Below are 24,805 nucleotides of genomic sequence, written 5' to 3'. Positions count from 1 at the left end.
CATTCACAGTGTGGTTTTAATTACATGAGTCAGTGGAGAAACGAGAGGCCTGATGGCAGGGGTGATGGACAGCCATGGGCTGATGCATTTAGCCTCTTATAGTTGCTTTCGGTTGGCAAGGAGTGGGGGTGGAGGGTAGAGGGCTTGGATTTGCTTGGGGGAGGTGAGAGGGAGGGAGTGTGGTCCAGGATCTGCCAGAGTTCCATCAACTGCCTGCTTGAGCCTAAGCATGGACCTTGCTGTAAAGCTACAGCCTGCTGGGGCATGCACACAGAGAGCTCAGTGTACCTCGGTGCTTTAATTGAGAGTCCCTCCATCCCCCAGCCTACAGGAGGAGAAGCCATCTTGTTCAGCTGTAATTGACCCACCTGCTTGCTGGCAGCACTGACACAGTGTCCTCAGAGGGAGCTAATAGATGCCCTCTTTTAGCCAGCGCAGATTAAACACCTGCTGCCTACCAGGCTTTGGGCTGGGGCTGAGGGATACAAAAGCGGAGCAGGTACTGACCTTCCAGGGCACTCAGAGAGGTCATGTCCTGGCTTCGGTGACTCATTTATAAAGCCTCTTGCAGGCTTATTCAAGGTCATCACTTTACATGTACTTAGCCCCAAATTTTCCTCACTACCTGTCTGGCCTCCAAGACTCTCAGCCAAGCAGATGCCACAACTGAGTTATGGCAGGAATAATAGGACAGAGACCTCAGAGCTTATAGGAGGAGTACGTCAGAGCCCAGTGCAGCCCTGGAGCAGGGCCCGTGCATGGCTTCTGGGGAAGTCTGTGACCAAAGTAAGCAACCAGCATTTCATTTTCCTTTGCAGATTTTAAATACTGGGGAAAGATTTTTTTTAAGTCAAAGCAAAACAGGATTGCAGTTTGGGGGTCCCTAAGACCACCCTCAGGTTCAATAATTTGCTACAAGGACTGAGAACTCAGCAAAATTATTAGAATCATGGTTATGGCTTAACTACAGTGAAGGATATAGATTAAAATCAACAATGGGTAAGGTGCCCAGAAAGCGTCCAGGCACAAGCTTCCACTTCTCCTTTCTCGGTAGATTCTACAGACACCACTTAATTCTCTTGGCAACATCACAGAGTATTGCCAAAGAGGAAAGCTCCCCCAAGCCTCGGTATTCAGAGCTTTTACTGGGGATCAGTAAATAGACATGGCTGACTACCCTCATGGTCTCCATGCTTTTCCAGAGGTCAAGTTGAGTTGGTACCACATGGCCCATAACCATAAACCACATTGTTAGCATACCATAGATTAGCTGATGTAGCCTGTGGCCCCAGGTAAACAGAGACTCCTCTAGGCAGGACATTCTAAGGGGTTAGAGGTTACATCCCAGGAGCTGGACAAGGCCAAACATCTTTGCGCATGGTTAATCCTTTATTGCAGAGAGTCACAGAAGGACCTAGTACAATTGCAGAGGCCCCAAAGCTCAAAGGAAAGGCAAAACCAAGACTTTGTCAGACACACAGAAGATACTTCTGAACTTCTGAAGTTATTTCAGAATTCAAGGAACGATTGTGTATGTATTTGTGTGTGCGTGTCCAGGTATTTGTGTGGGGTGGTGGTGTGTGTGCCTGCAGTAGGTATCCATGTATCCTGTGGACATATCCACAAACACACAATGACAGTGGCCCAAGAGCCCCAGAGGAACTGTGGCAGCTGGGCAGGTGCAGTGCTGATTTTGAATGAACCATCTGTGACATCCCAGAGGTAGAAGCAATGCATTGAAAATGAGCATTTCTTTCCATGTGGGCCAATTGGTTTTCAGAGGCACCTTGTTACTGTCAGAATGAGTCACATGTGGGAGGCTGAGGGCCAAATTAAGTCTGTGAACTTAAAATCAGGCACTCAGTGAATCTAGAGTTTAAAATAAGAAGACAGCCTCATTTGGGGGAAAGATTGAACCAGGAAATTAAACGGCTTCAAGGAGAAACAGAGGTTCCTGCCTGTGCTGGCCAAGGGGCGTTTATTGCAGAGGATTGGAAAAGCAGTCCCGCCTGGTTCCCAGGGACCTGCTGGTTTTGATGGGCTGCCTGATTCCCATTTAGCTGTCCAAAACTTTCTGTGTTCACAGCTCACTGACACCTCTCTGGGCAATGTGGGAAGTTTTCCTTACTGCGTATCAGGTACAGGGCTACTCACCCAGAAATGAGAAATTTGAAAAGATACGTATACAGTGGCCCCAGGAGCTGATGACTTGGGCTTGCATAATTTGAAGATGTTTCCTGCGTGATTTTGATGCTATAGATGGGGTGGCCTGAGGGAAGTAGCAAGTAATGAGGCTGGAAAGCTAGAGACAGGCCTGTTCTTGATGGTCTGGGATGCTATGCTAAGGAGTTAGTACTTTATCTTAGAGGCAGTTGAAGTTTTTAGCAGCTGAGTGGCTGAGTCAGATTTGCAAATCGGAAAGAACTTCGGCAGCCATATGTAGAATAAAAGGAGACGAGCAGGAGATAGAGTGGGGTTGGGTTTAGGAGACCATTGCAGTACTCCAGGCTTGAGGGGATGGAGGAGAGGCAGGCTGAACTCAAAGAGCAGTTTTAGAGTTAGAACCAGCAGGATTTGGTCTGGTTGATGGGCTCAGTGAAGCTTCTTCATTTAGTGCTGCTGAGAGGGGAGACAGTTGATGATTCTGTTAACAGAAATAGGGAACTTAAGGAAGGGGGCATGTTTGAGGAGAAGACAATAAAGCCAACCTTCGAAGGGTGGGTGAAATTCACATGGAGGTGGCCAATGGCATATTGTGTCTGAGCCTGGAAGCTAAGAGGAAAGTTGGGGCCTGGCACAAATTTGTAACTATTCATCTGCAGGGGACAATTAAAGTTAGGACTCTGAGAGATGCTATTCATCAACTTATCCATGAACCACAGGCCTAGAATGAAGTACCGTGGGTGTACGGTTTTGCTTCTTGGGGCTGCAGTCTTGGGGTCACCTTCCCAGCTGTATTAGTCCATTCTCACATTGCTATAAAGAGATACCCAAGGCTGGATCATTTATTTAAAAAATGAGGTCTAATTGGCTCATGATTCCACAGGCTGTACTGGAAGCATGATGCCGGCATCTGCTCAGCTTCTGGGGAGACCTCAGGAAACTTACAATCATGGCAGAAGGTGAAGGGAGAGTAGGCTCGTCACATAGCCAGAGCAACAGAGAAAATGCGACGGGATTGGGAGGCAGAGGCGGGTAGATCACGAGGTCAAGAGATCGAGACCATCTTGGTCAACATGGTGAAACCCCATCTCTACTAAAAATACAAAAAGTTAGCTGGGCATGGTGGCGCATGCCTGTAATCCCAGCTACTCGGGAGGCTGAGGCAGGAGAATTGCCTGAACCCAGGAGGCGGAGGTTGCGGTGAGCCGAGATCGCGCCATTGCACTCCAGTCTGGGTAACAAGAGCAAAACTCGTCTCAAAAAAAAGAAAGAAAAAGAAAATGCGAGGGGAGGTGCCACACACTTTTAAACAACTAAATCTTGTAAGAAGAACTCACTCACTATCACCAGAACAGCACCAAGGGGATGGTGCTAAACTGTTCATGAGAAATCTGCCCCCATGATCAAGTCACTGCCCAACAGGCCCCACCTCCAACACTGGGGACCGCAGTTTGACATGAGATTTGACTGGGGACAGAGGTCCAAACTGTTTCAACAGCTGACCATGTCCTCTATCTCCTAGAGCCCCACTAATGGTGAAGGATTTCTGGAGCCCCTTCTTCTCAATTTCCCCTTTCTGGATATGCAGTACTCCCCAGCCAGCCTCCATCATGTCCACTGTTTTTAGATGGCTACTGTGGCAGACGGGGGTCCCAGCAGTCAAGGAAAACCTTAGCATTTTAGGCATCAGAACCGGAGAGGTCCCAGTGTCCAGTGCCCCATTTTATAGATGGAAAAATTAAGATCCAGCAATGAAAGGGCTCCATCAAGGCCACAGAACTCATCTCTGGCACTACCCTCACAAGGCCATCCCAAGCTCCCTGACTCCCAGCTGGGCTCCTCTTCATAAGCTGAGTGCAGGTCTGTTGTCTTACAGGACTACACGCGGGTGGTATGCCCTGTGATTGATATTATTAACCTGGACACCTTCACCTACATTGAGTCTGCCTCGGAGCTCAGAGGAGGTGAGTCAGGTTGACACCTCCTCACAAGTAAGGACTTTCATTTACTCCCAATCATTGCTTTCAAGTGGGTAGAGTGAAAAGAAAAGCTCTTAGTGGCTTGTCAAGAATGCTCATCCTTCAACCTGCACTGTAATAGCTTAGCTTGGCCCTTACCACCAGGGTAAGGGTGTCCTACCTACTAGACAGTAAATCTGTCCCAGGCCTTTTGGAAATATTTTGTTTGTTTGTGGAAGGAAGGGCTAGGGAGTAGGTAGGATGCTCCCAGCACCCAGAGCTCCAGCTCTAAGACAGGGCTTACCCCAGGGCCCAATAACATGATGAGAGCAAGGGTTTCCCAGCCACATGGGGCCTGCATTGTTTTGATGCCAGCAACAGGCACCACCTTCTCCTAGAGACATGTGATTACTCTGTTAACAGAATTACGAACCCTCGGGAAGGGAGCATGTCTGGGAGACTCACTCCAGCTCTCTACATAGGGCCCGCTATTGCCTCCACTGCAAGAATGAATTTTAGGTGGCTCAGGTAGTCTAAGAGCCTCTCACAAACCTCCTGCTCACTCCTTCCTGAAACTCAGGGCCAAGGGCCACATTCCATGACTATCCGTCCTATCACCCTTAGGCCCTACCCCTAGGCTTTTTATTCTCCACCCTTCATTTCTAACCCTACATAGCAGAGAAGGCTCAGAGAAGCAGTCATGGGTAGAGGAAGAGCAGGAAGCTATGAAGGGAGTTTTGGCAGCCATGCTGCTGCTCAGCCTAGGGAAACCTATAATATCAGGGACCAGCATCTTTGAAACCTGCCTCTTCAGGACGTGGGTACATTCATGACTCTGGAAAAGGCGGAGAATGAGAAAGTGCTTTTGAGAAACCAAAGCAGGTGGGTTGGTGCTGTGTTGTAGGGTTTGACTGGAGCCTCCACTTCCAGTGGGAGCAGCTCTCCCCAGAGCAGAAGGCTCGGCGCCTGGACCCCACGGAGCCCATCAGGTAAGTGGGAAAGGTCCACGCAGGGGTGGGTAGACCATCACCACTGGGTCCTGTTAAGTGTAGAGATGTGTTCAATATCAGATGTCGAAGCATTGAGCAGCGGAAGGGAGCCTTTTGCCATGCCATCTCCACTTTTGCCTTTATTTGAGGAGGTTTCCATCCTCTTGGAGACTTCTCACTAAGGCATTGGGGGCTAGCAGAAGCGTGTGCTGAGGTGTGCTGCCCACCCTCATGCAAGCCATGATGTCCTTGTGCCTCCTGCTAATGTTGGAGCCCAACATTGGTTGAGTCCCATTGGGCTTCTAGCGAGGGGAATGTTGGTCCTTTAGGGCCAGGAGCAAAGTCCCAGGGTCTTGGGTATCAGGATTCAGTCCAGGGAGGTTAAGTCAGCCACTGCTATAAGTGGAGGCCAACATTAAGGCCACTGAGATGTATTAATAAGCACAGCTGCCCTGTTCTGTGCAGGAACATGACAGTGGCATGAACTCTGGCAGCTTTGCCAGGCTGTGGATGGCTTTGCCCTGACCCACATTCTCTCCTCCTGGCTCCACTGTGACCCCAACGTATGGTGGCTAGGGGTTTGCATTGAGCCTGGGGACCAACTGAGGGTTTGGGGTGGAATAGAGTATAGTGGTCACCACACAGGGGAGCTTGTGGTCTCAGCATCAAGAGTGATGGCCTTGGTGTCCTACCTACTAGACAGTAAATCTGTCCCAGGCCTCTTGGAAATATTTAAGCTAAAGCAAGTCTGCCTCAGGCGGGGCAGCAGGAGGATAAGAAGTACATGGATAGATATAGAGGCCACTGGATTTCTCAGTCCACCAACTTAGGGATGCCCAGGAATAGCCAAGGGCATCTCTGTGTCTCTGGTGCTGCCACATAGTAAATATTTCATCAGTTTTGTTTCATTGCCTTAAATCAAACTGAGGACCAAAAGGGCTAGCAAGAACTAAGAATGGGACTATGAATGGTAAGCTTCCAGATGGGGATGGGGACTCTGAGAACTCTACTGTGGGACAGGACCTTGGTCTCATCTGCCTGATGGCCCCTCCTTGCTCCTCTAGGTTTCTCTATTTTGAGAGATACCAAGAGGGAGATTGGAGCCAGATGGCACCTGGGACAAAGCCCTTCATTTCTAAAGGGAGAGGGAGAAGGAGCTTCTTCCCATGCTGAGTATCACATAGCTCACATCAGCTCCTCACCAGGGTCAGTACATGGTGTGGGCATGGGAAGAGCAAGGGATCAAGGTGATGATGTGCAGCTCCCATGGGGTTTTCCTGCCTCTGTCCCAAGGGAGGCATTCTCAGGACAGGTTCTCTTCTTGTGGGATAACTCTGCTCATCAGAGAGCAGTTACTTCCCAGGATGAAGTCAGTTCTCAGGAAACAGCAGGATGTGGCAGCATCTGGAGACCTGGGCTTCTGACCATCAATTACTTGTTTGATATGAAAGAAAACTCCCTTTACCCTCTGGATCCACTAAATGGGGGCCAGGTCTCTGAGGGCTTGCCCAGCTACCAACCACTGATGATTAGCTTGGAAACTGCTCCCTTTCTGCCTTCTTGGTAGCTCCTTTTCAGGCATTTCTCTGGCATCTCTCCAGAGAAGGTTGGAGGCTGAGACCAAGAAAGGGGGAAAAAAAAGATGAGGGTATGTGAGTTTGGTAGAGCTGCTGTAACAGCGTGCCACACCCAGGGTTGCTTAAACAACTGAAATGTATTGTCCCGTAGTCCTGGAGGAGAGGTCTGAGATCAAGCTGTCCACAGGATTGGTTCCTTCTGAGGGCTATTCTAGGCCTCTCTCCTTGGCCGGTAGATGGCCGTCTCTTCCCTATATTTACATCCTCCGTTTGTGTGTCTGTCCGAATTTCCCTTTTTTATTAGGACTCCAGTCATACAGGGTTCATTACCTCATTTTAACTTGATTACCTCTGTAAAGACCTTGCCTCCTATTACAGTCACATTCTAAGATACCGGGAGTTAGGACTCCAGTGTATCTTTTTAAGAAGGAATTCAACCCATAACAAAGGCATAAAGAGGGAAAAAATAAAAGGAGAGCCCAGTTTCAGGAAATGGATGTGCTGCTACCAGGGCTGCCTCAGCTCCTCTCCTTTATGTGGTTGGCATCCCACTGTCCCTTCTCCCAATAACAGAGCTCCCAAGAGAGCCCTGCTGTGCAGAGCCTTTGGCAGAGGCTAGGGAAACCTCCCTAGGTCCTCAGAATAACTGGGGTCCTAAGTGAGCTCTGTGTCCCCATGGGAGGTATGTTAATGAGTGAATTTGCCTGTCTGCAAGGTCAGGAGATTTACAATCACAGGGAAAAACCCTGGAGCTTGTTCTCATTTTAGGTAACTGGAAAATGTATTGTCCCTTCTCGAGAGGAAGAGAAATGGGAAGAAAATAAGTTTCCTTCCCCCAGTGAGGTTTCCTTTTCCCGGATGGTAAATGGGTATTCCAGACTCAAGAGGCAGAAGAGTTTGAGAGTGATCTCCACCCTCCCCCCACCCCAGAACTGATCCCCTCTCTTTTTCTTCCAAATGCACAGGACTCCTATCATAGCTGGAGGGCTCTTCGTGATCGACAAAGCTTGGTTCGATTACCTGGGGAAATATGATATGGACATGGACATCTGGGGTGGGGAGAACTTTGGTGAGTCCCTGCCTCTGCATCCTGACCTACGCTATTCTATACACCCTGGGGCTGGGGTGGGGACCTCTGTGGTTTTGAATCCAGCGCCAAGCTGTCAGAATCACACGTGCTTGGGATGAGGTCCTGGGAGATGGTGAGTTGCTCCTTCAGGGAAAGCGGGTACAGTGCTGAAGGAATAGTTGTTGGAGGGTAGTGATAACAAGGGAATCTCTCCATGGGGTTGCATGGATGTTGAGGACCAGGGAAACACGCTCTGGCCTACTGTTAGGGGAAAGCTGAGATGCAACAGCCAGGAAGACCAAGGAGGAGCACCAAGTCTGAGGGGTCAGACACAGGCTTGAACTAGGAGTGATGCACTTGAAAACCTGGAGTTGGAAGGAGCTTGAGGAGAAAGAATGAGGAACAGAAAGAACAGTGACATCCATTAACAGCCATTAAAGTCTATTAGCTTCTGTGATTGCAGCAGTCAGTTTCAGGTAATGAGGAGGGTCTAGGGATATTTCACCCATATTTTATGATGGGAGAGGAAGGAGTGAGGGAGGGGAGCTGGGTTAAGGACCCAAAACTGTACAAACAGATGACTGGGTCCAGTCATGGTGGTGTAGAGCTGAGGCTTGTTTCTCCTGAGCCACAGGAGAAACATCACAGTCAGAAAGACCCATTCCATCTAGCTAGTGATACTTACTACCTCATTTCCCTTGCGTATTAAAGGTGTAACTTCAGGATATTAACTCTACTTCTTGGGGTTGCTAAAAGCCACTGAAGTAAGTGTGTAAAATCTTGGCAGTATGCAGGCATAATATATGTTAGTTTCCTCCAGCAGGTGAGACCTAGGAGATCACGAGAATAGAAGCGGCAGGAGGGCAGGGGTTTGGGTCTGTTTTGTTCCTGGCTGTCTCTGGTGCTTAGCATAGTGGCTGCGAGGTAGGAGGCCCTCTGAAATGATTTGTTGAATGAACACATCACGGTGGAGTAAAAGGGAGCATCCCAAAGCGTCAGGACACCTCCCCTCTCTGGACACTGTGGCACATGTCTGGTGTGGGCTCTCTGAGCAGGGGCACAGGCCAAGAGAATGATCCATGGGGCACATCCGGCATTTAGCAGTAATCCGTGCGTTGTCCGCTGCCATTGTTTTCTCCTGTTTCTGCCTCTAGGGTGTTTTATGGCTTTCTCCCTCAGTCACTAAGAGTTATTTCCTGGAAATTTATGGCTTCTGGCCTGACCCACAGCATCTGTTCTCCAAACTGGGCAGTGTAGAGAAATGCATCAGAAAAGTCAGCCTCTTTCCATACAGGGTCCAGACTGGATGCCCAGCAAACAAAACAGGAAAATACCCTGACACTCGTACAAAATCGAATCCTTTCCCTGGGACCCAGCCCACAAAGGCCTGTGATAGGGGACTGTTGGTGTGGGGTTCGAGGCTGGGTCTGCCTGCACCAACCCGGGAAAACTTGGAGCAGATGAACCTTTGGTGTTCTTAGTGGGGCAGGAATTTCTCTCTTATGGAGCAGAGCCTATTTTTATGTTTTGACGACCTCGGTATTTCTTATAGTTAGTGATTTGTTCCAGCCTTTCTCTCAGCCATCAGATGAATCCCCTCTACAGAATTTCTTATAGACAGCAGCCATCCAATCTCTGCACAAATGCTTCTGTTAATGATGCATTCACTATTTCACAGTTTGGTATATTCTGTTGTAGATACATTTTTTGTTGAACTATTAGAGAATTCTTCTAAGTCAAAGCCCAGCTACCCCGTCTTCTGCCTGTCAGGGCTTGTTCTGCCCTCTTGAAATGCACAAAGTGAGTCTGATTCTTCTTCCACATGGAAGTTCTGTTTGAATTCAGGCAGCCCGAATTTCAAGGATGGCACAGTCTGGTCCATTTTGGTTTTGGTAGCAGTACCTTTCCTTGTAGCAATGTTAGCACACATCTGCTCAAAGCAAGTCGCAATCTCATCTATCTGGCTTCCAACTCTTTTGGCATCAACACGGGCTGATTGGAATAGAAAAGTTGGAAAGGGTGCTGGGAGGTGTGGGAGAGACATTTACAATCCGTCACAAAATTTTTAAACCACAAAAAAAGCACTGCCAACAGCCATCACAGGAAATACTTCATTTTCCCCACCCCAACGTTCTATTATGTTATAGCCAGCTAACAGCACTTTGAAAGCCATTTCTAGATTTTGTTTTTTGGTTTTTTTTTGGCATTCTATATGCCAGAAAATGCAGCGCTTTTCCAGTGATGGCTGTATCACGTGGACAGTGTCACATCTGCAGGCAGGGATAACAAGGCACCTGAGTACATGAAGGGGGAAGTTGAAAGAGGCTACCCTGTGAAGATCAGGGATTTGGATGGGTTGTGTGAGTTACGCCCAGATGCAAAGGGGAGATGGCACTAAGAGGTGAAGAAAGAAGTCCTGGCTCCAGAGTGGCAGAAGGGGCCTTCTCACCAAGTCACCAAGTGCTGCAGATCAGCTGCCCTCCCTCAGCATCACTCACATCCATTGCCTTCTCTCCATCTGCTCCAATACTCTCCTTAGTGGTCCTCCATCTCTACTGTACTATAAATCTGAGCTCTCACACTTCTGCCAAAGTGCTCGTTCTGAAATGCAAACCTCCCCACCCTTTCCTGGCCTGGCATTCTCAGGGGCTGCCTCTTGTCCTAAGGGAAGCCCCATACTCCTCAGCTGGATCCCTCCCTCCCATGGCCTTGTCTGCCTCTCCAACCTCATCAGCCTTCTCCTGCCTCAGTCTTAGGTCCAGAGCAACTGTCAGAACCTCCCACCCTTCCCAGAGTAAGCCCAACCCACTATTAGAACCTAGCTTCCCTTTTCTGCCCAACCTACTCTGCAAGACTCAGCTCTGGGGCTGCCTCCTCTGCAAACAGGAACCCTTTCCTTCACTCTCTCTGGGCAGCCCTCTCCCTCACTCTGCACCCCTCTGCACCTGGTTCTCTTCTCCATCAATGCACTGAACCCTTGTATGCATTTGTCTCCTTTTTCATCTATCCTTGCCCCCAGCCTTCTACCAAACTTGGGGCTCCTTAAAATCAAGATCATTCATCTAATTTCTCATTCCTGAGCCAGTAATGGTAGGAACTGCTCACTAAATGTGGTTTCAAAAAGCCAGAGACTGGATGGGAAGGGGGTTCAAGATAGGAAGGGCAATATATATGAGGCTCCATTTAAAATAAGTTTTATTGCATTAAATAGAGCTCTAGAAAGACATGTTTAAGGGTTTCCTTTAAACACAAGAGTAATAGCAGCTGGTGGAGACATCATTCCTTTCTAATTAATAGAATTCTGTGAGTTCTAGATATGTTTGCATATGTTGTGTTGACTTTATTTCACAGCACAAAGATGCATGAGATGATTGGGACAGGCTCTGGCCAGGGTGACCATGACCTACTCAATAGCATGTGGCCCCTGTCCTGTCCTGCCGCATCTTGGTTTTCATGAATTAGAAGCAGACGATGATGGATTGGCTGTGGTGGCCATGTGAAAGCCCTGTCTCACACACTCGCATGCCCTGACCACAGTGCCACCATTTCCACAAAGTATTTCTAAGGTGAGCTGAATAGTTTTGATCATTACATGTGCATTTCAGCCTGTGAGCAGATGTTAGGAAAATGTGGCTTTTAGATTTTTTTTCAGAAGTTGATTTGCATTAAAATTGGATGCTTAAACTGCAATTTACATAACACAGGGTACACGTAATGTAGCCACTTACTTTGAGCTGCATCCTACTTTTAGCTGTTGGTCTTTAGAGATAAAAGGAATCTGCTGCCCTGGTATAAAGTGTGTGTGTGTGTGTGTGTGTGTGTGTGTAGGGGTGTGTGTAGGGGTGGGGTGTGTGTGTGTGTTTGTAGGTATGTAGGTGGTGCATGTTTCCAAAAAGGAACCGTTGGCACATATATGAAGGGCAAATATGGGAGTTCTGAATTTAAAACAGGGGATTTCCAAAGCACAGTGTGCACAAAAGGCTGCTGAGAAGAGAGAGGTGAGGTGGGGCCCAGAGAGGAACCACCACCACCTGCTGTCCCAGAAGGTAGTCAGGCTCAGCTCTCCCAAGTGTGTGAGTACGTGTGTGGAGGCAGGGGATGGGGTTGGAGGCAGGGGTGGGGGTATGTTACAGGAAGAACTGTGGAATCAGGTAGGCCTCATTTTAAATCCTATAATCATTACCAAGCATTCGTAGGCCTGAGTTTAAATCCTGCAATCACTGCAGGAAAGTTACTTCATCCTTGGGAAAGTTACTTCACCTCACTGAGCCTGTTTCTAAGTCTTTAAAGTGGAAACTGATCCCTGTAAAGGGAGAACAGGGTCCTACACAAAAGATATCCACACCCTAATCCCTGGACCTGTCAGAATATTAGCGTACATAGCAAACGGATTTCCCAGATGTGTTTGAGGTCATTAATCAGTGACCTGATGGTACAGGATTATCTTGGCTTTTCTGAGTGGACCCAATTTAAACAACTGAGCCCTTAAAAGCAGAGTACTTTCTCAGGCTGGAGGCAGAGGAGAAGCAGCAGATGAAACCAGAGAGATGCGAAGCCCAAGAGACCCGATCACGGCTGCTGGAGGGGATGACAAGGAAGTAGCCAAAAGAGGCCCCAAATTGCCATGTGGAAAAGAGAACCTCAGTCCTGCACCCCCAAAGAAAACTGAGTTCTACAAACAACCTAAATGAGCTTGAAAGCAGATTCTTCTTCAGAGCCTTCAGAAAGAAGCCATCCCCTTAACATCTCGATTTCAATCTGAGACCCTAAGCAGAAGGCCCCACCAAACCCACCCACTAAGTTTGTGGGGATTTGTTATTGCAACAATGGAAAATGGGAGTAGTCCTCATGTAACAGGGCTATTGTGAAGATGAATTAGATAATGAAAGTGCCTCTGCTCCATCAAGGCGGGCTGCCTTCTCTTTTAGAGAGCAAGGTTTGTTGTAAGAGGATTGTGTGTGATCTGTTGGAGTCACTTATTCCCTGACTTTCTCTTTCACCCTCACCCTTTCCATGATTAGTGGCTCAAGATCAGGGAAATGGCCTCATCTGGGAAGAACATCCAAATGTGATAGAAAATTATCTTTTCCGCCAGATGGAGAGTAAAGCTCATACAGTCAACACTCTGTTCTTTGTCTGGGCTACTAACTAAAGTCCCATGACCAAGGGAGACCCCTTGAGGCCATCCTTTCCTGCTGCTTCTGAACTTCCCTAAGTGTCATTGAGTCCCATCGGACACTGGCTGTTCTGTTTGCATGGGAATATGAAAAAATAAAGGGTGTCACCTGGCATTTGCAGTTGTGTGGCCATTGCAGATCATGGCATGCTTGTGCTTAATACTTGCCTAGAGTAGGAAGTGTGAATGGAGACTTGATTGTCCCAGTTGTGGGTGAAATGCAATTTTGCTCACAGATTCAAGGCAATGTTTTGTGAGCCAATAAGATTATCTCTACTCAAGTCCATTCGTTCATTAAAGAATAATAACAGAGCTTACTTTCTAGCTCAGTAGATGCTGAGAACGTAAAAATTACTGAAAGGCAAGGTTCCCCATTGTACATAAATATGTGTGGACTTATGAATGACAATAGCCAGCTAAGTGTCTGTTTCTCTCTTTCTCTCAGAGAAACAGACAGTTGTATATCGTGTATATATAATAGTGTATATCATATATATAATGTATATACAATACACACACATATACATTATACGAGGCTCCATTTAAATTGTGGTACCCACATGCAATAATTCTATTTGCCTTTGTTTAGAAACCAGCCTATAAAATGAAATTAGAACCTTGACCAGTATGGCCAAGCAGTGGCATATGAGTAGCCGTGGTTTGCTTCCTGGAGAGAAAGCTGCCCCTTTTCCCCTGAATTCCTGTCCACCATTCATGGGCTTGCCAGGAAGAAGTTAGTTCTGGTGAAAGGTTAGGACCCCGGAAGGGTGGTAAGAACTACTGATCAGCTAATGGAGACATAAAAGGAAAGAGGTGGGAATGGAGGGCGGGAGGGCAATTTGCTCTCAAATATTTACCTAAGGTTTAAAGAAAGTAAGATGATAGCAGTGCCCCTGATGAGGATGGAATAATTACACATCTCCCTGCCTGGAATTCAAAGTGGATTTGGGTCTCCGTGAGGCGGTATTCATCACCAGGGAGATTATGTGGGTGCTGAGTCAGCAAGAACCCCCTACAAACTCCCTATGCAAAATTTTTTTGCTCCCTCCTTCCTCACTTCAGAAATGATGACTCTGCAGGTGCTGCAGCCTTGAAGAGCAGAGCCCCTAAGCTGTACTTGGAAGGCCCACTGTCCCACGCCTGAATCTACAGCCTTCTGATGGCACCTGTGCAAGCCCCCTTCACGGGGCCTCAGGACTACAAGACTGTCCCAAAGGTCTCAGCAGATATCTGCAAACCACCAGGCCTGGCTTGCAGTCCTGAGAGGATACACATCATTTTCTTGAAGTCAGTGATATAGGTAAGGGTAGAGCACCTGTATATCCTAGGTTTTAAATATCCCATGTCGTAGTCCCTATAAATCATGACACTAATCTGAAAACTCCAAGCCGCAGCTGTTGACTCTGGAAGCAGCACAGCGATCCACGTCTGGACACATACCTCCAATAATTCCAGGAGTAAAAATCTGAACTCCAGAGTAGAGACACTCTTAGCTCATCTCAGGCTGCAGGCTCCTCTGGGCAGCAGCAGCTGGCCTGAAGGAGACCTGAGACAGACATCCTTCAGGACTGGATGAGTGAGTTGACAGGGTCTGAATGTGACAGCTAGCTATATATTTGTCACTCTGGTTAGTTTGCGAGTGCCTTGAAGTCGGTATCTTTGTGTCCACAACTGTACTGGCTGGTGGAAGATGTTCAGTATGGAGGCAGGGTGGTGTCAGGTGCAGAGCATGAATTTTGGAGCTGGGGAGATGTGCTTCCCTGCTTTTGAATGCCACCAGGTCCTTGCTCTCAGTTGTCCTATCAGAGCTGCTTCAGTATCGCAAAATAAGAACATTAATAATAATGGAGAAGGGTTGTTAAGACTAACCAGCTACTGCCCATCTGGCCCAGAAGTACATGAAGGGATCATTTTCCTCCCATGGCCAACGCTTGCAGAATTGCAACACTCAATTTTCGCATCAAGGCAATGGACATAAGAAAACGAGAAGGAGGAAGAATGTCTTTAGAGGAGGCAGAGCTGTAGGGGGCTGTGGGAAGATGTTGAGGGCATAGGAGACATTTTGGGTGTGATAATGTTCCATGCACCTCAATAGATACCTCAGCCAGCCGTGGGAAGTTGGTGCTGGAGCCTAGGGCAGAGTTGGGGCTGGTAGGATAGAGGTGAGTCCTCAGCATAGAGCAAACTCTGGGAGCAGAGAAGACAGCAGTGTCAGGAAAATGCTCAAAGGCAGAGTGTTGAGGGGATGTAGGAGGAGATCATGGGGACACCAGAAGGAAGGTAGCAAAGGATCGGGGCCAGACAATGGTGCTGGCATAGTTGGGACCTGTGCATGACTGTGGCAGACAGGAGGGGTCAATAGATGGAGAGAGGAATAAAGAGCTGGGAGGAGGGAGCATAGGAGAAGAAACAGCTAGTGGGGAATGGAGGTGGGGCATGGGCGGAGGCACAGGTTGGAGGGATTCGCTTTGCAAAGGAAAAGGGACATATGTCTCATTTGAATACAAGGAAAGGAAGAGGCCGTAGATGAAACACATACATATCTTTAGAAGAAAGCTGGCACAAAATGTGTAAGTTATATCTAGTGAGCAAGGACTCCATCTCTAGTGTTGAGGAATTGGAGGGTTTTCCTTTTTGGGAACTGGAGCAGACCCTGTTTTGAGTCTTTGGAGCACAGACATGAGACTTAGTTTCACACGTGCTGACACAGCTCCACGCACCGACCCCCAGGTTCCTCAATGTGCTTACTGCAAGATGGGGATGTGGGTGCCAGGCAGTTGGCTGAGCTCACTTCTTGCTCAATGACTCATGTGAAAAATGATTCAAACAGTGCCCCAGCCAAATGCCAACTCCCTCTATACCATGGGACTTTATGGCAAGTCAAAATCTCAAATGTGAAGTGCACACATTTCGGGTGTCTCCTGCAGCATGGCAGATGATGTGAAGAAGCGTCTGTAAATCATCTAAGAATTTAAAAGAGGGGTACAGGTGGGTGATGTCCATGTTTTAACGAGATTGGCTTCAGAGGGGTGTCTCATAATAACTGCTGCCGATCTTTCAGTCATACTTAGAGTTTAACAGTTGTTCTCAAAGTTCTATTTGATTTGTGCTGACAGCAGTCCCGTGAAGTGTTTTTATGACATCTGATTTTTATGACTGATTTTAAGAGAAATCAGTCCTCGGTGAGCTTAAGCAGGTTTCCCAAAGATGCAGCTGGTATGTTATGGCAGACTTGGGGCTGCTGACCTTGAGGCTAAGTTCTTCCTGTTTCCTTCCCCCCATGTGATCGCCATGATGCAGTAGCAGTCATGAGAAGTCCTCTCTTCCTCCTGGAGTCTACACGGTCCCCACTCTGAGGGGAATCCAGGCTTCATGGGAGCGAAGAGCAGTAGGCAGAGAGGCAGGTACAGAGAAGGTGGTAAAATAGGGCTAGTATGAAGGAAGTCTTAGGAAATGTGTGAGGAGACAGGTAGGTGACAGGTAAGGGTGGCTGGGGACAGGTGAACGAGAGCAGGGTGCAGGATACATATGTGATATGAAGGCCAGGTGCAGTGGCTCATGCCTATAATCCGAGCATTTTGGGAGATTGAGGTGGGCAGATCACGAGGTCAGGAGTTTGGGACCAGCCTGGCCAACATGGTGAAACCCTATCTCTACTAAAACTACAAAAAATTAGCTGGGCGTGGTGGCAGGCACCTGTAATCCCAGCTACTCGGGAGGCTGAGGCAGGAGAGTTGCTTGAACCCAGAAGGCGGAGGTTGCCGTGAGCTGAGATTGTGCTATTGTACTCCAGTGCGGGCCACAGAGCAAACTCCATCTTGAAAAAATATATATGTGATGTGAAGGCCCTGGAGTACCTGCATCCTTGTTCCCTGCCCCTGAACACACAGCCTGCTTCCATATGGCCCCTCACAGGGCAGCCACATGCTCGGGCTTGACTTCAGAAGCATCAGCCAGAACAGAGTATCTACAGATCAGGAGCTGCCTTTTCTACCCGTGACAGGCTCAGGGGGATTCAGGGAGCAGCCTGTTCTTGGTGCGGTCAGTTAGGGGGTACATTATCTGTAGAGAATTTAAGAGCAATATTAGCACTAACAGTCATTCTGCTTTTGAATGCCACCTTGCACTGGCAATTATAACCAATGGCAGTGATAAAATTCCCTCGCTCCCTTGGAGCACTGCTCCAAGCCTGCTGGGGTGCAGTCCCAGGGAGAAAGACACTCATCACAGCCTCCTCTGCTAACTCTATCCCGCCCACCTTTCTGAGGGCCCTAGCAGCAGCCAACCAGAAAGAAATGGGTGTGTGTACAAACCTAGGAACACCCAAAACAACAGCTTTGAGGCTTCCAGCATTTTCTAGAGCTTCTTTCAGCTCTAGTTAACTGCACAGACTTTCTCCTCCTGGGTTATGATTCAGGTGGCTCTTCCACAATGGTAGAATCGCATTCATTGTGAAAGGAGCTTTCATGTACACCTTGCCCTGAGGCCTTCTGGGGACTCAGTCCTCTCTTTTGCATCCTTGCCATGACATTTTCTAGCCTATTCTGAGTCTTCTCATGATGGTCATCTGGCCCCTGACTGTTAGAAAATTTTCTCATATTCTCAAATGGAATTTCTTTCTCTTGGTCTTGACTCTAACCGTCTGGGATCACAGGGAGTGCGTCCAACCAGACTTCCACAATGAACTCTTCTGCAAGTTCAAAGGCCACTCTCTTGGTCCTTCCAAGGTTCCTCCTTTCCAGGCTAAGACATTGCAGCAGAGCCCCCACCCCCACCACGCTGGTCCCTGAATGTGCTCCAGGGGCCAGCGTGCTAGTTAGTACTATTTCCAATCAGCTCACTTATACCACGCTCCAAAGTGGTAGGACTATTCCCATCCACAGATGGGGAAACTGAAGTCTTCCAGCCAGTGAAGCCTACAGACTGGCTGCAGAGTCTGTTCTTTGGCCTCTGTGGGCGCCTCACCATTTCATTAGAGCTGGGGCCTCCAAGCTGGAGCAGCCGTGCTAAGAGGTCATAGGAGGGGCATGACTATCTTGCAGAAATCTCCTTCCGAGTGTGGATGTGTGGGGGCAGCCTGGAGATCGTCCCCTGCAGCCGCGTGGGGCACGTCTTCCGGAAGAAGCACCCGTACGTTTTCCCTGATGGAAATGCCAACACGTATATAAAGTAAGTGCCCAGGGGCTCAGTGCGGTGGGTGGCAGCACAGGGAGCCGTGGCTAGGAGACTGCTGGTGAGGGTTGCAGCCATCCTAGTGCTCTGATAGGCTGCCTGTGTGATTTGGATTGGCAGAGGCTGCACCTCGTACTACCCAGACTCTGCTTGGGCAGAGAGGGCAGGCCTGTCACGTCCAGCATTAGGGCCAGAGGCTTTCCTCATGCTTCTGAGGCTTCGGAAGGCCTCACCTGAGGCCTCGTGGGCTTCAGGTCACCAGTCAATGCCCTCCTGCAAGGCATGGGCTCCAGATATTTAGGGTTGTGTGGGGGTGGGGGAGGGGGTGGCCCTTTTAACCTCAGAGTTCTAGAAGAGCTGCTGCCCTCACCTTTGGGCTGGGTCACGAAGGGCAGATGCAGGGAATGGGAAGGCCCAAGGGATGCAGCTTAGGTGCCTGCTCCAAGGCCTGGCAGCACAGTCAAAGGGTCCAGGCTGGGGTAGGGCCTGAGACCCTGTGTTCCTGTCTGCTGCTGCTCTCTTCTTCTATCTTTGGGGTGGCTCTTACCAGGGCCCAGAGACCCAAGGGTGCCCACTTGCCTGTTCCCTGCTTCCTCCCTTCATTTGCTCTCCCTCAATTTCTCCACTCTTCTCCTTTCAGAATTTATTTGTGAATATTCTTCTTTCCATCTTTTCTTCTTGATTCTCTCTCTTTCCCCCACCCTCTGTCTCAGCATCTGATAGCTTCACTCCTCCATGTGGCTCCCTCTTCCTTTTTCTGTCCTTTGGTCCATTGGGGTAGGGGGAGCTGTGTGCATCATATCCCGACACTGCCACCCCAACACAGCTGTCCTGGAGGAGACATGGGTCTGAGAAATGGGAAAATTGGCCACACCTTTTGCAAAAACCTGGAGGGCAGGGGTAGAGTGATGAAAAAATCAGCAGGCCAGGGGGCAGCAGGGAACAAAGGCAGGGCTGCCTCAGCTCTCGGGTTTTGAAAAGTTAAGGTGAGCTGGGGACATCTGGCACAGGTAAGAGGTGGCTGTGCAGGAGCCATGTGGCCTCCTGGAGCAGGGCCAGCCTGGGAATGAAGGGCAGAGCCTGTAGCTCCAGACAGTCATTGTCTTTGAGACTGGGCCCTGGCCAGTGGGCATTCTGCTTGCCACTGGTAGGTCATTCAGTTTATAGAGGATTGTGGCACAGATGTCTGCTAAGCAGCTTCCAATGTGCTGATGGCTAGGCCAACGAAGGGGCCAGGAAGGTGCTGTTAACTGCCTCCAGTGTCCCACGGACCAGGCTGTGTGTGTACAAACTGTCATGGCAGGTCCCAGATGAGAAGGGCTTGCCGTGTTCTTCTCTTGAATGCTTCTGCTCCAAAGCAGAGCTAGCATCTGAAAGAACACCCCCTTTACAGGTGGGCCCCACGTTCCCCTACTTGGCTTCAGCAGATACCACTGCTGCCCAGCACACCAGCCACCTGACTGTTTTCTGACATTTGTTTCTCTTTTCTGGGGCTCTTTCTGGTACCCATGATGGCTGAGGGATGTCATCCTTAGTGTGTGTCTCTCTGTCTGTCTCCTTTTCTGTGATTTATGGGGGTCAGAGTCAGGGCAGATAACCTGATTATAAAAACTAGAGGGCTAGCAAAAAGTCTGGAAAAGGAAGCCTGATTCTTTAGTTCTTTATACCTGCAGCAGGCTGACTGCACAGCCTGCAGGAAGACCTGTGTGTGCCGACTTTCCCCTTGGAGAGCTGGGACCGGAGCGCTTCCACTGTGGTAAAGAACAGAACCTGGGAGCAAGAGCCCGTGGACAGCCAGAGGCTAGATGGCCCGTGCAGGCCCTGCCTTTGCACTCTTGGTTACTGGCAGTGAAGGCATGTGTCAGGTTCCCGAGCCTTTTCTCCCTATTTCTTTGAGAGCCACAGAAGTTCAGTTTCTGGCATGGTTTTCCTGGTCTGCATCTTTGGGGAGAAAGTTTTTTGTTGTTAGTAAAGGTGAGCATCCCTTATCCAAAAATCTAAAATCTAAAATGCTCCAAAATCTGGAACTCGCTGAGCACCAACATCATGTCTCAGGTGGAAAGTTCCACAGCTGACCTCATGTGACAAGTCGCAGTCAAAATGCAGGTATACAACCCACAGTTTATTCAACATCCCCAAGGGAAAAATATAAGTACCTTCAGGCTATGTGTAGGAGGCGTAGGTGAAGCATGAATGAATTTCGTGTTTAGATGTGAGTCCCATCCCCAAGATATCTCATTATGTGTATGCAAATATTCCAAAAAAAAAAAAAACAACCCAAAACACATCTGTTTCCAAGCATTTCTGTAAAGGATACTCAACCTGTACTAAAATCTTGTGCCTTGAGGCAAAGACCCCTTTGGAGATTGGGTGGGGTTTGGCTAGGCTCAGTGCACTGGGAACAGTGATGATAGTGGGTTGACCATGGTGGCCCCCACCTGGGTGGTGCTGCCGACTCAGCCCACACATGTGTATTTAAACTGGCACTCACAGGCCCTCTCAGACAGCCTCTTACTGAAACTCCTTGCCACTCTTTGTCTCCCCAGGAACACCAAGCGAACAGCTGAAGTGTGGATGGACGAATACAAGCAATACTATTACGCTGCCCGGCCATTCGCCCTGGAGAGGCCCTTTGGGAAGTAAGTGTCCCTTCATGTTGTGGAGGGCAGAGAGTCCACAAGAGCCTGGCTCATAGGACCAAGGCAAATGGGTCCTAATGGACCCATCAGCTTGGCTGCCCTGAGCTCCCGCTGGGCCCAAGGCTGTGGCTGTTTTTTCCTATTCCTCAGAGCTCCTGCCCAGTTCTGGATGTGCAGGGCTTTAGGCAGCCCTGTGGAATGACTCTCTGGCAACCTGGAGTGCCAACTCTAGGGGGGCTGAGCTGTGGCTTGTGCAATGGACCAATATTTCCTGCTTTTTACAGAGAGGAAGGATGCAGGACTAGACAGCCTTAGTCCCTCCAGGTGGGACTTCCTCCCTCCAAGTTCTAGGTCATCCAAGCCTAAGCTCTCTCTTTCCTTGGAGGAACAGCATGTGTACAGCTGTCCCCTACAGCAGTGCTCAAGTTTCATGGGAGGAGAGGACAGAGAAAGGAATGTTTATTAAAAGCTGGATACCATTACATAACCATCTCATTAATCCTCCCAACTCTGAGGAATGGGCATAATGACTCCTCATTTACAGATGAGGAGACTGAGGCTTCTACAGGTTAAGGTTCTTGCCCTAGATGACTCCGGGTCAGAGGGGGATGGAGGCTCAAACCACACCTGTCTGATTTCAAAACTTGGAATGGCCTTGCATTCCCCAGCCCAGAGCTGATTAGAGTAGAGAAAAATAGCAACTTAACTGATGTTATCATTTATGTTTCTTTGGGGGAAACGAATGGCTTTTTGTCATGCTAACATCACCCACTCATCATACGAAGGCTGTTGAGCAGATGGGTTTTTTGCAGCCTAAACTTCATAGGTCGAACCCATCACTGTGTGGGAGGATTAAATCAGAACCCACCAAAATGGTTTGCACCTCTAAAACCATAAATCCATGCCGCCCCTCCAGTTCTCTCACTCCAAACCTCCAAGGCATTCGTTTTCAGTCCTCATCAGAACTTCCAATCTGTTGGCCATGCCGACCACATCCCCCTCATTCCCTTCCCTCTCCAGCTTGAATTCTACTCTTTTAAAAACCGAGCTCAAAAGGTCTTGTCCTCAGACCTTCTGCCCTATTGTCCATCTAGCCACACCATCCCCACAGTTCATCCAGGTTCAACCCTGGATGAACCTGACTTTGTACCTTGTCCTCCGGTGCACACAGGCTGCTGAACAGAACTGGGAATGCCAGCTGGTGCTGCTAATAATACACCATGGCCGTCAGTCTCAGCAAGGCCCGAAGTCTGCCCACTGGCCCTGCTGCCTCTCCTAGCTAGCGTCCTCCCTCAATCTTCATTAAACCTCCACTCTTCCCAGCCCCTAGTCCACCCTCTTTTACTGGCAGCAGATGACACCTTCTGTTTTACAGCTGAAGTAGATAACCAACTTCCCAAAACAAACCAGCCCATTAACTTCACTACATCTGCAGCATCCTTCTCTGTCTCTTGTCTCAAAGGACAGGGTGTGCTTCCTGCTGTGGTCTCCATCCCTCCACCTGTACTCTGGATGCACCATTCATCACTGCATTCATTCATAAATCAACATTTATTGAGTTCCCACTGCCTGGATTCATCTCCTCTTGCCTCCTGGCACGGGGCCTTTCAAACATTAATGTGCACGCAAATTTCCTGGGGATCTTGTTAAAATGAAAATTCTGACTCTGGAGGTCTCTATTTCTAATAAGCTGCAGGCAAGGCAATGCTGCAGGCCTGAGTGCCACAATTCCAGGAGCAAGTTCTAGCCGGGAGGTTCCCAAACTAGTCTGCACCTTGGAGTCCCTGGGGCGTTTCAACCCAACTGCGGTCTGTGCCCCTCCTCCAGAGAATTGATTTAGTTGCTCTGGGGTGTGGCCTTGGCAGCAGAATTTTTCTAAAGACCCCATATCAGGTGATTCTAACATGGGGACAAGTTTGGGAACCATACTCCTAAGGAAGTTTTGCCCTCTGGGTACCTCCACTCTCTCCCTGATCTCTGTTCTCTCCTCTGCTGCATTATTCCCATCAGCATTTAAACTTATTCAGTGTCTTACATCTTAAAAAAAAAATAGGAGGGGAAGGAAAGAAAACGAACTACAAAAACCCTCCTTCAGTTCAGCATTGCTATCATCCACGCCCTGTCTTTTCTGCTCCTCCAGTGCCCAGCTTCATGAAGCAACGGTCTGCCTTCCTCTCTCTTCTCCCTGTCCTCACTCCTGGCCCCCAAGCCCTGAGACTGCTCCCACCCAGCTCCCTCGTGACTTCCTTGCACCCTGTACCCTGCACTCTCTCCTCTTACACTGCCCTATCAGCATGAGTCTTCTCCCACCTCCGGCCCCTCTGATGTTGCCCAGTCCCCAGGCTTCCAGACCTCTGCTGTCATGGCTTTTCTTCTGCTGCTAGGCACTGCTGGCTTGATCCCATTGCTGGTTCAGTTTCCTTTTCCTACTCCTTGTATGATGGTCTTCCCAGAGCGTCCGTTACAAAGCCTCTTCTTACTACATAGTCCCACGGGCATTAAGCACTGTATCTATGCTGCTGATGTATTTGCATCTCTATTTCTAAGCCAAACCTATCCTTTGAGCTCCAATCCCTTCTATCCAATTATCAGCTGGACACCTCCACCAGGATATCTCCCTGGTGCCTCCAACTCAACAAGTCCTAAACCGAACTCGTGAAGTTTGCTCCTAAACTTATTCCTCATCGTATATTTCCCATCCTTGTGAAGAGTTTTCCTTGCACCTGTTGCCTGAGTCAGAAATCTAGGTGTCACCCTTGAAACCTTCTCCTTCTCTTTCCCATCCAAATGATAACCAAGTCTTGGTAACACAGCACCAAGTGTTACCTTCATGCGCTGAGCATGCAGGCCCTGACTAAACACCCAATATTCAGCATTTTAGAAACCTGACATTCTTCCCATATTGATGGAGCTTAGAGTCTGGTGTTGAGCTGTGGTTGGTGCTCTGTAAGAAGAAGTTCTAGTGCAATCTTGAGGTGGAGAGTGGAAGGAAGTAAGGCTGAACAGGAAGCAGGGCCAGTTCTGTGGGTTTGCCCAGGAAGAACAAGACATGAATGTAACTTAAGTGGGTGCTGGCAGTGCAGATGGAGAGCAGTGGAGAAACTCAGCCTGTCGTTCATTTCCACCCCAACTTCTCTGTTTGAAAGCATGAGCCGCACCTGAGTTTCCACAGCTGCCTCCTGACTACCCTCCCTGCCCCAGCTCTGCCCATCAGACCCATTCGTGGACCAGCAGTGAGATGCTCTCGAAGTACAAACATCACCACATCTTGCCCTGCTTAGAACCCGTCAGTTTCATCCCAGTTCCCTTTGAAAAAAAAGCCCAAACTCCTTGGCAGGGCCTCTCAGGAATTTTTATGGTCTTTGCTCTCAGCTCAGCCATTTCCCCTCTTCCGAATCACCCTCCATACATTCGAATACACATCTGTTTTAAGATCCTGCAGCACTCTTCCTACCAGCAGAACTTCTTTCATGTCTTCACATGTACTCATCTCTGCTCTCCCCGCTGCCTCTTGCAGGGACCCCTACCAATGGTTTCTCTACATAATGACATAATGTCCCCTTTTCCTTCCAGATACCAGCATCATTAGTACTACCTTGACCACCATGGACCCGACAAGCAAGGGTCCCCCTCTGAGGTGTTCCCGTAGTTCCCTCCTGCTCATCCTATGTCACCTGGGCTGTGGTGGCTTGTTTTATTATCTTTGCCTATTGCTCAAATGCTTTCCATAGTATCCCATGTTGGGTAGAATGTCTGACACATAATAGGTGCTCAGTGAATATCTGATGAATAAATACATGACCAGGCCCCTGAACCAGCCAAACAAAAGGAGGTTCTGAGGCCGTGGCAGCGGGGAGTGGTGTTTCTGCAGCAGAATCCAAAGAGAAAGTGTGAATAAGTAGGCCCAGAGCCCTAATGGTGAATTATTAACAACACACTGAATGTTCTTCAGCTTTGTTTTGTATGAAAAGTAAGAACACCCCCAAATTCCATCTTCCAGTGAAAGCACCAGTCCTCGCCATCATTACTGCACCATTGTGAGATATTGCTAAGTGTTTCCAC

The 24,805-nt window shown here is 48.7% G+C and overlaps 1 protein-coding gene across 4 annotated transcripts in view; it reads left to right on the top strand.

Moving 5' to 3' along the window:
• The window catches only part of GALNT14 (polypeptide N-acetylgalactosaminyltransferase 14), a 223,706-nt gene that overhangs the window by 184,437 nt on the left and 14,464 nt on the right, over positions 1-24,805 (top strand). For all 4 annotated transcript variants that reach the window (XM_035272888.3, XM_078349585.1, XM_002757888.6 and 1 more), the window contains 5 exons: positions 4,040-4,127; positions 5,026-5,110; positions 7,653-7,756; positions 17,975-18,101; positions 20,651-20,743. In XM_035272888.3, coding sequence (XP_035128779.1) covers positions 4,040-4,127; positions 5,026-5,110; positions 7,653-7,756; positions 17,975-18,101; positions 20,651-20,743 — 497 coding nt within the window. The remainder of the gene's footprint in view (positions 1-4,039; positions 4,128-5,025; positions 5,111-7,652; positions 7,757-17,974; positions 18,102-20,650; positions 20,744-24,805) is intronic.

This window comes from Callithrix jacchus, chromosome 14 (genome assembly GCF_049354715.1).
Source record: "Callithrix jacchus isolate 240 chromosome 14, calJac240_pri, whole genome shotgun sequence".
Lineage (NCBI taxonomy): Eukaryota > Metazoa > Chordata > Mammalia > Primates > Cebidae > Callithrix > Callithrix jacchus.
This window is presented reverse-complemented; position numbering and strand designations above follow the sequence as displayed.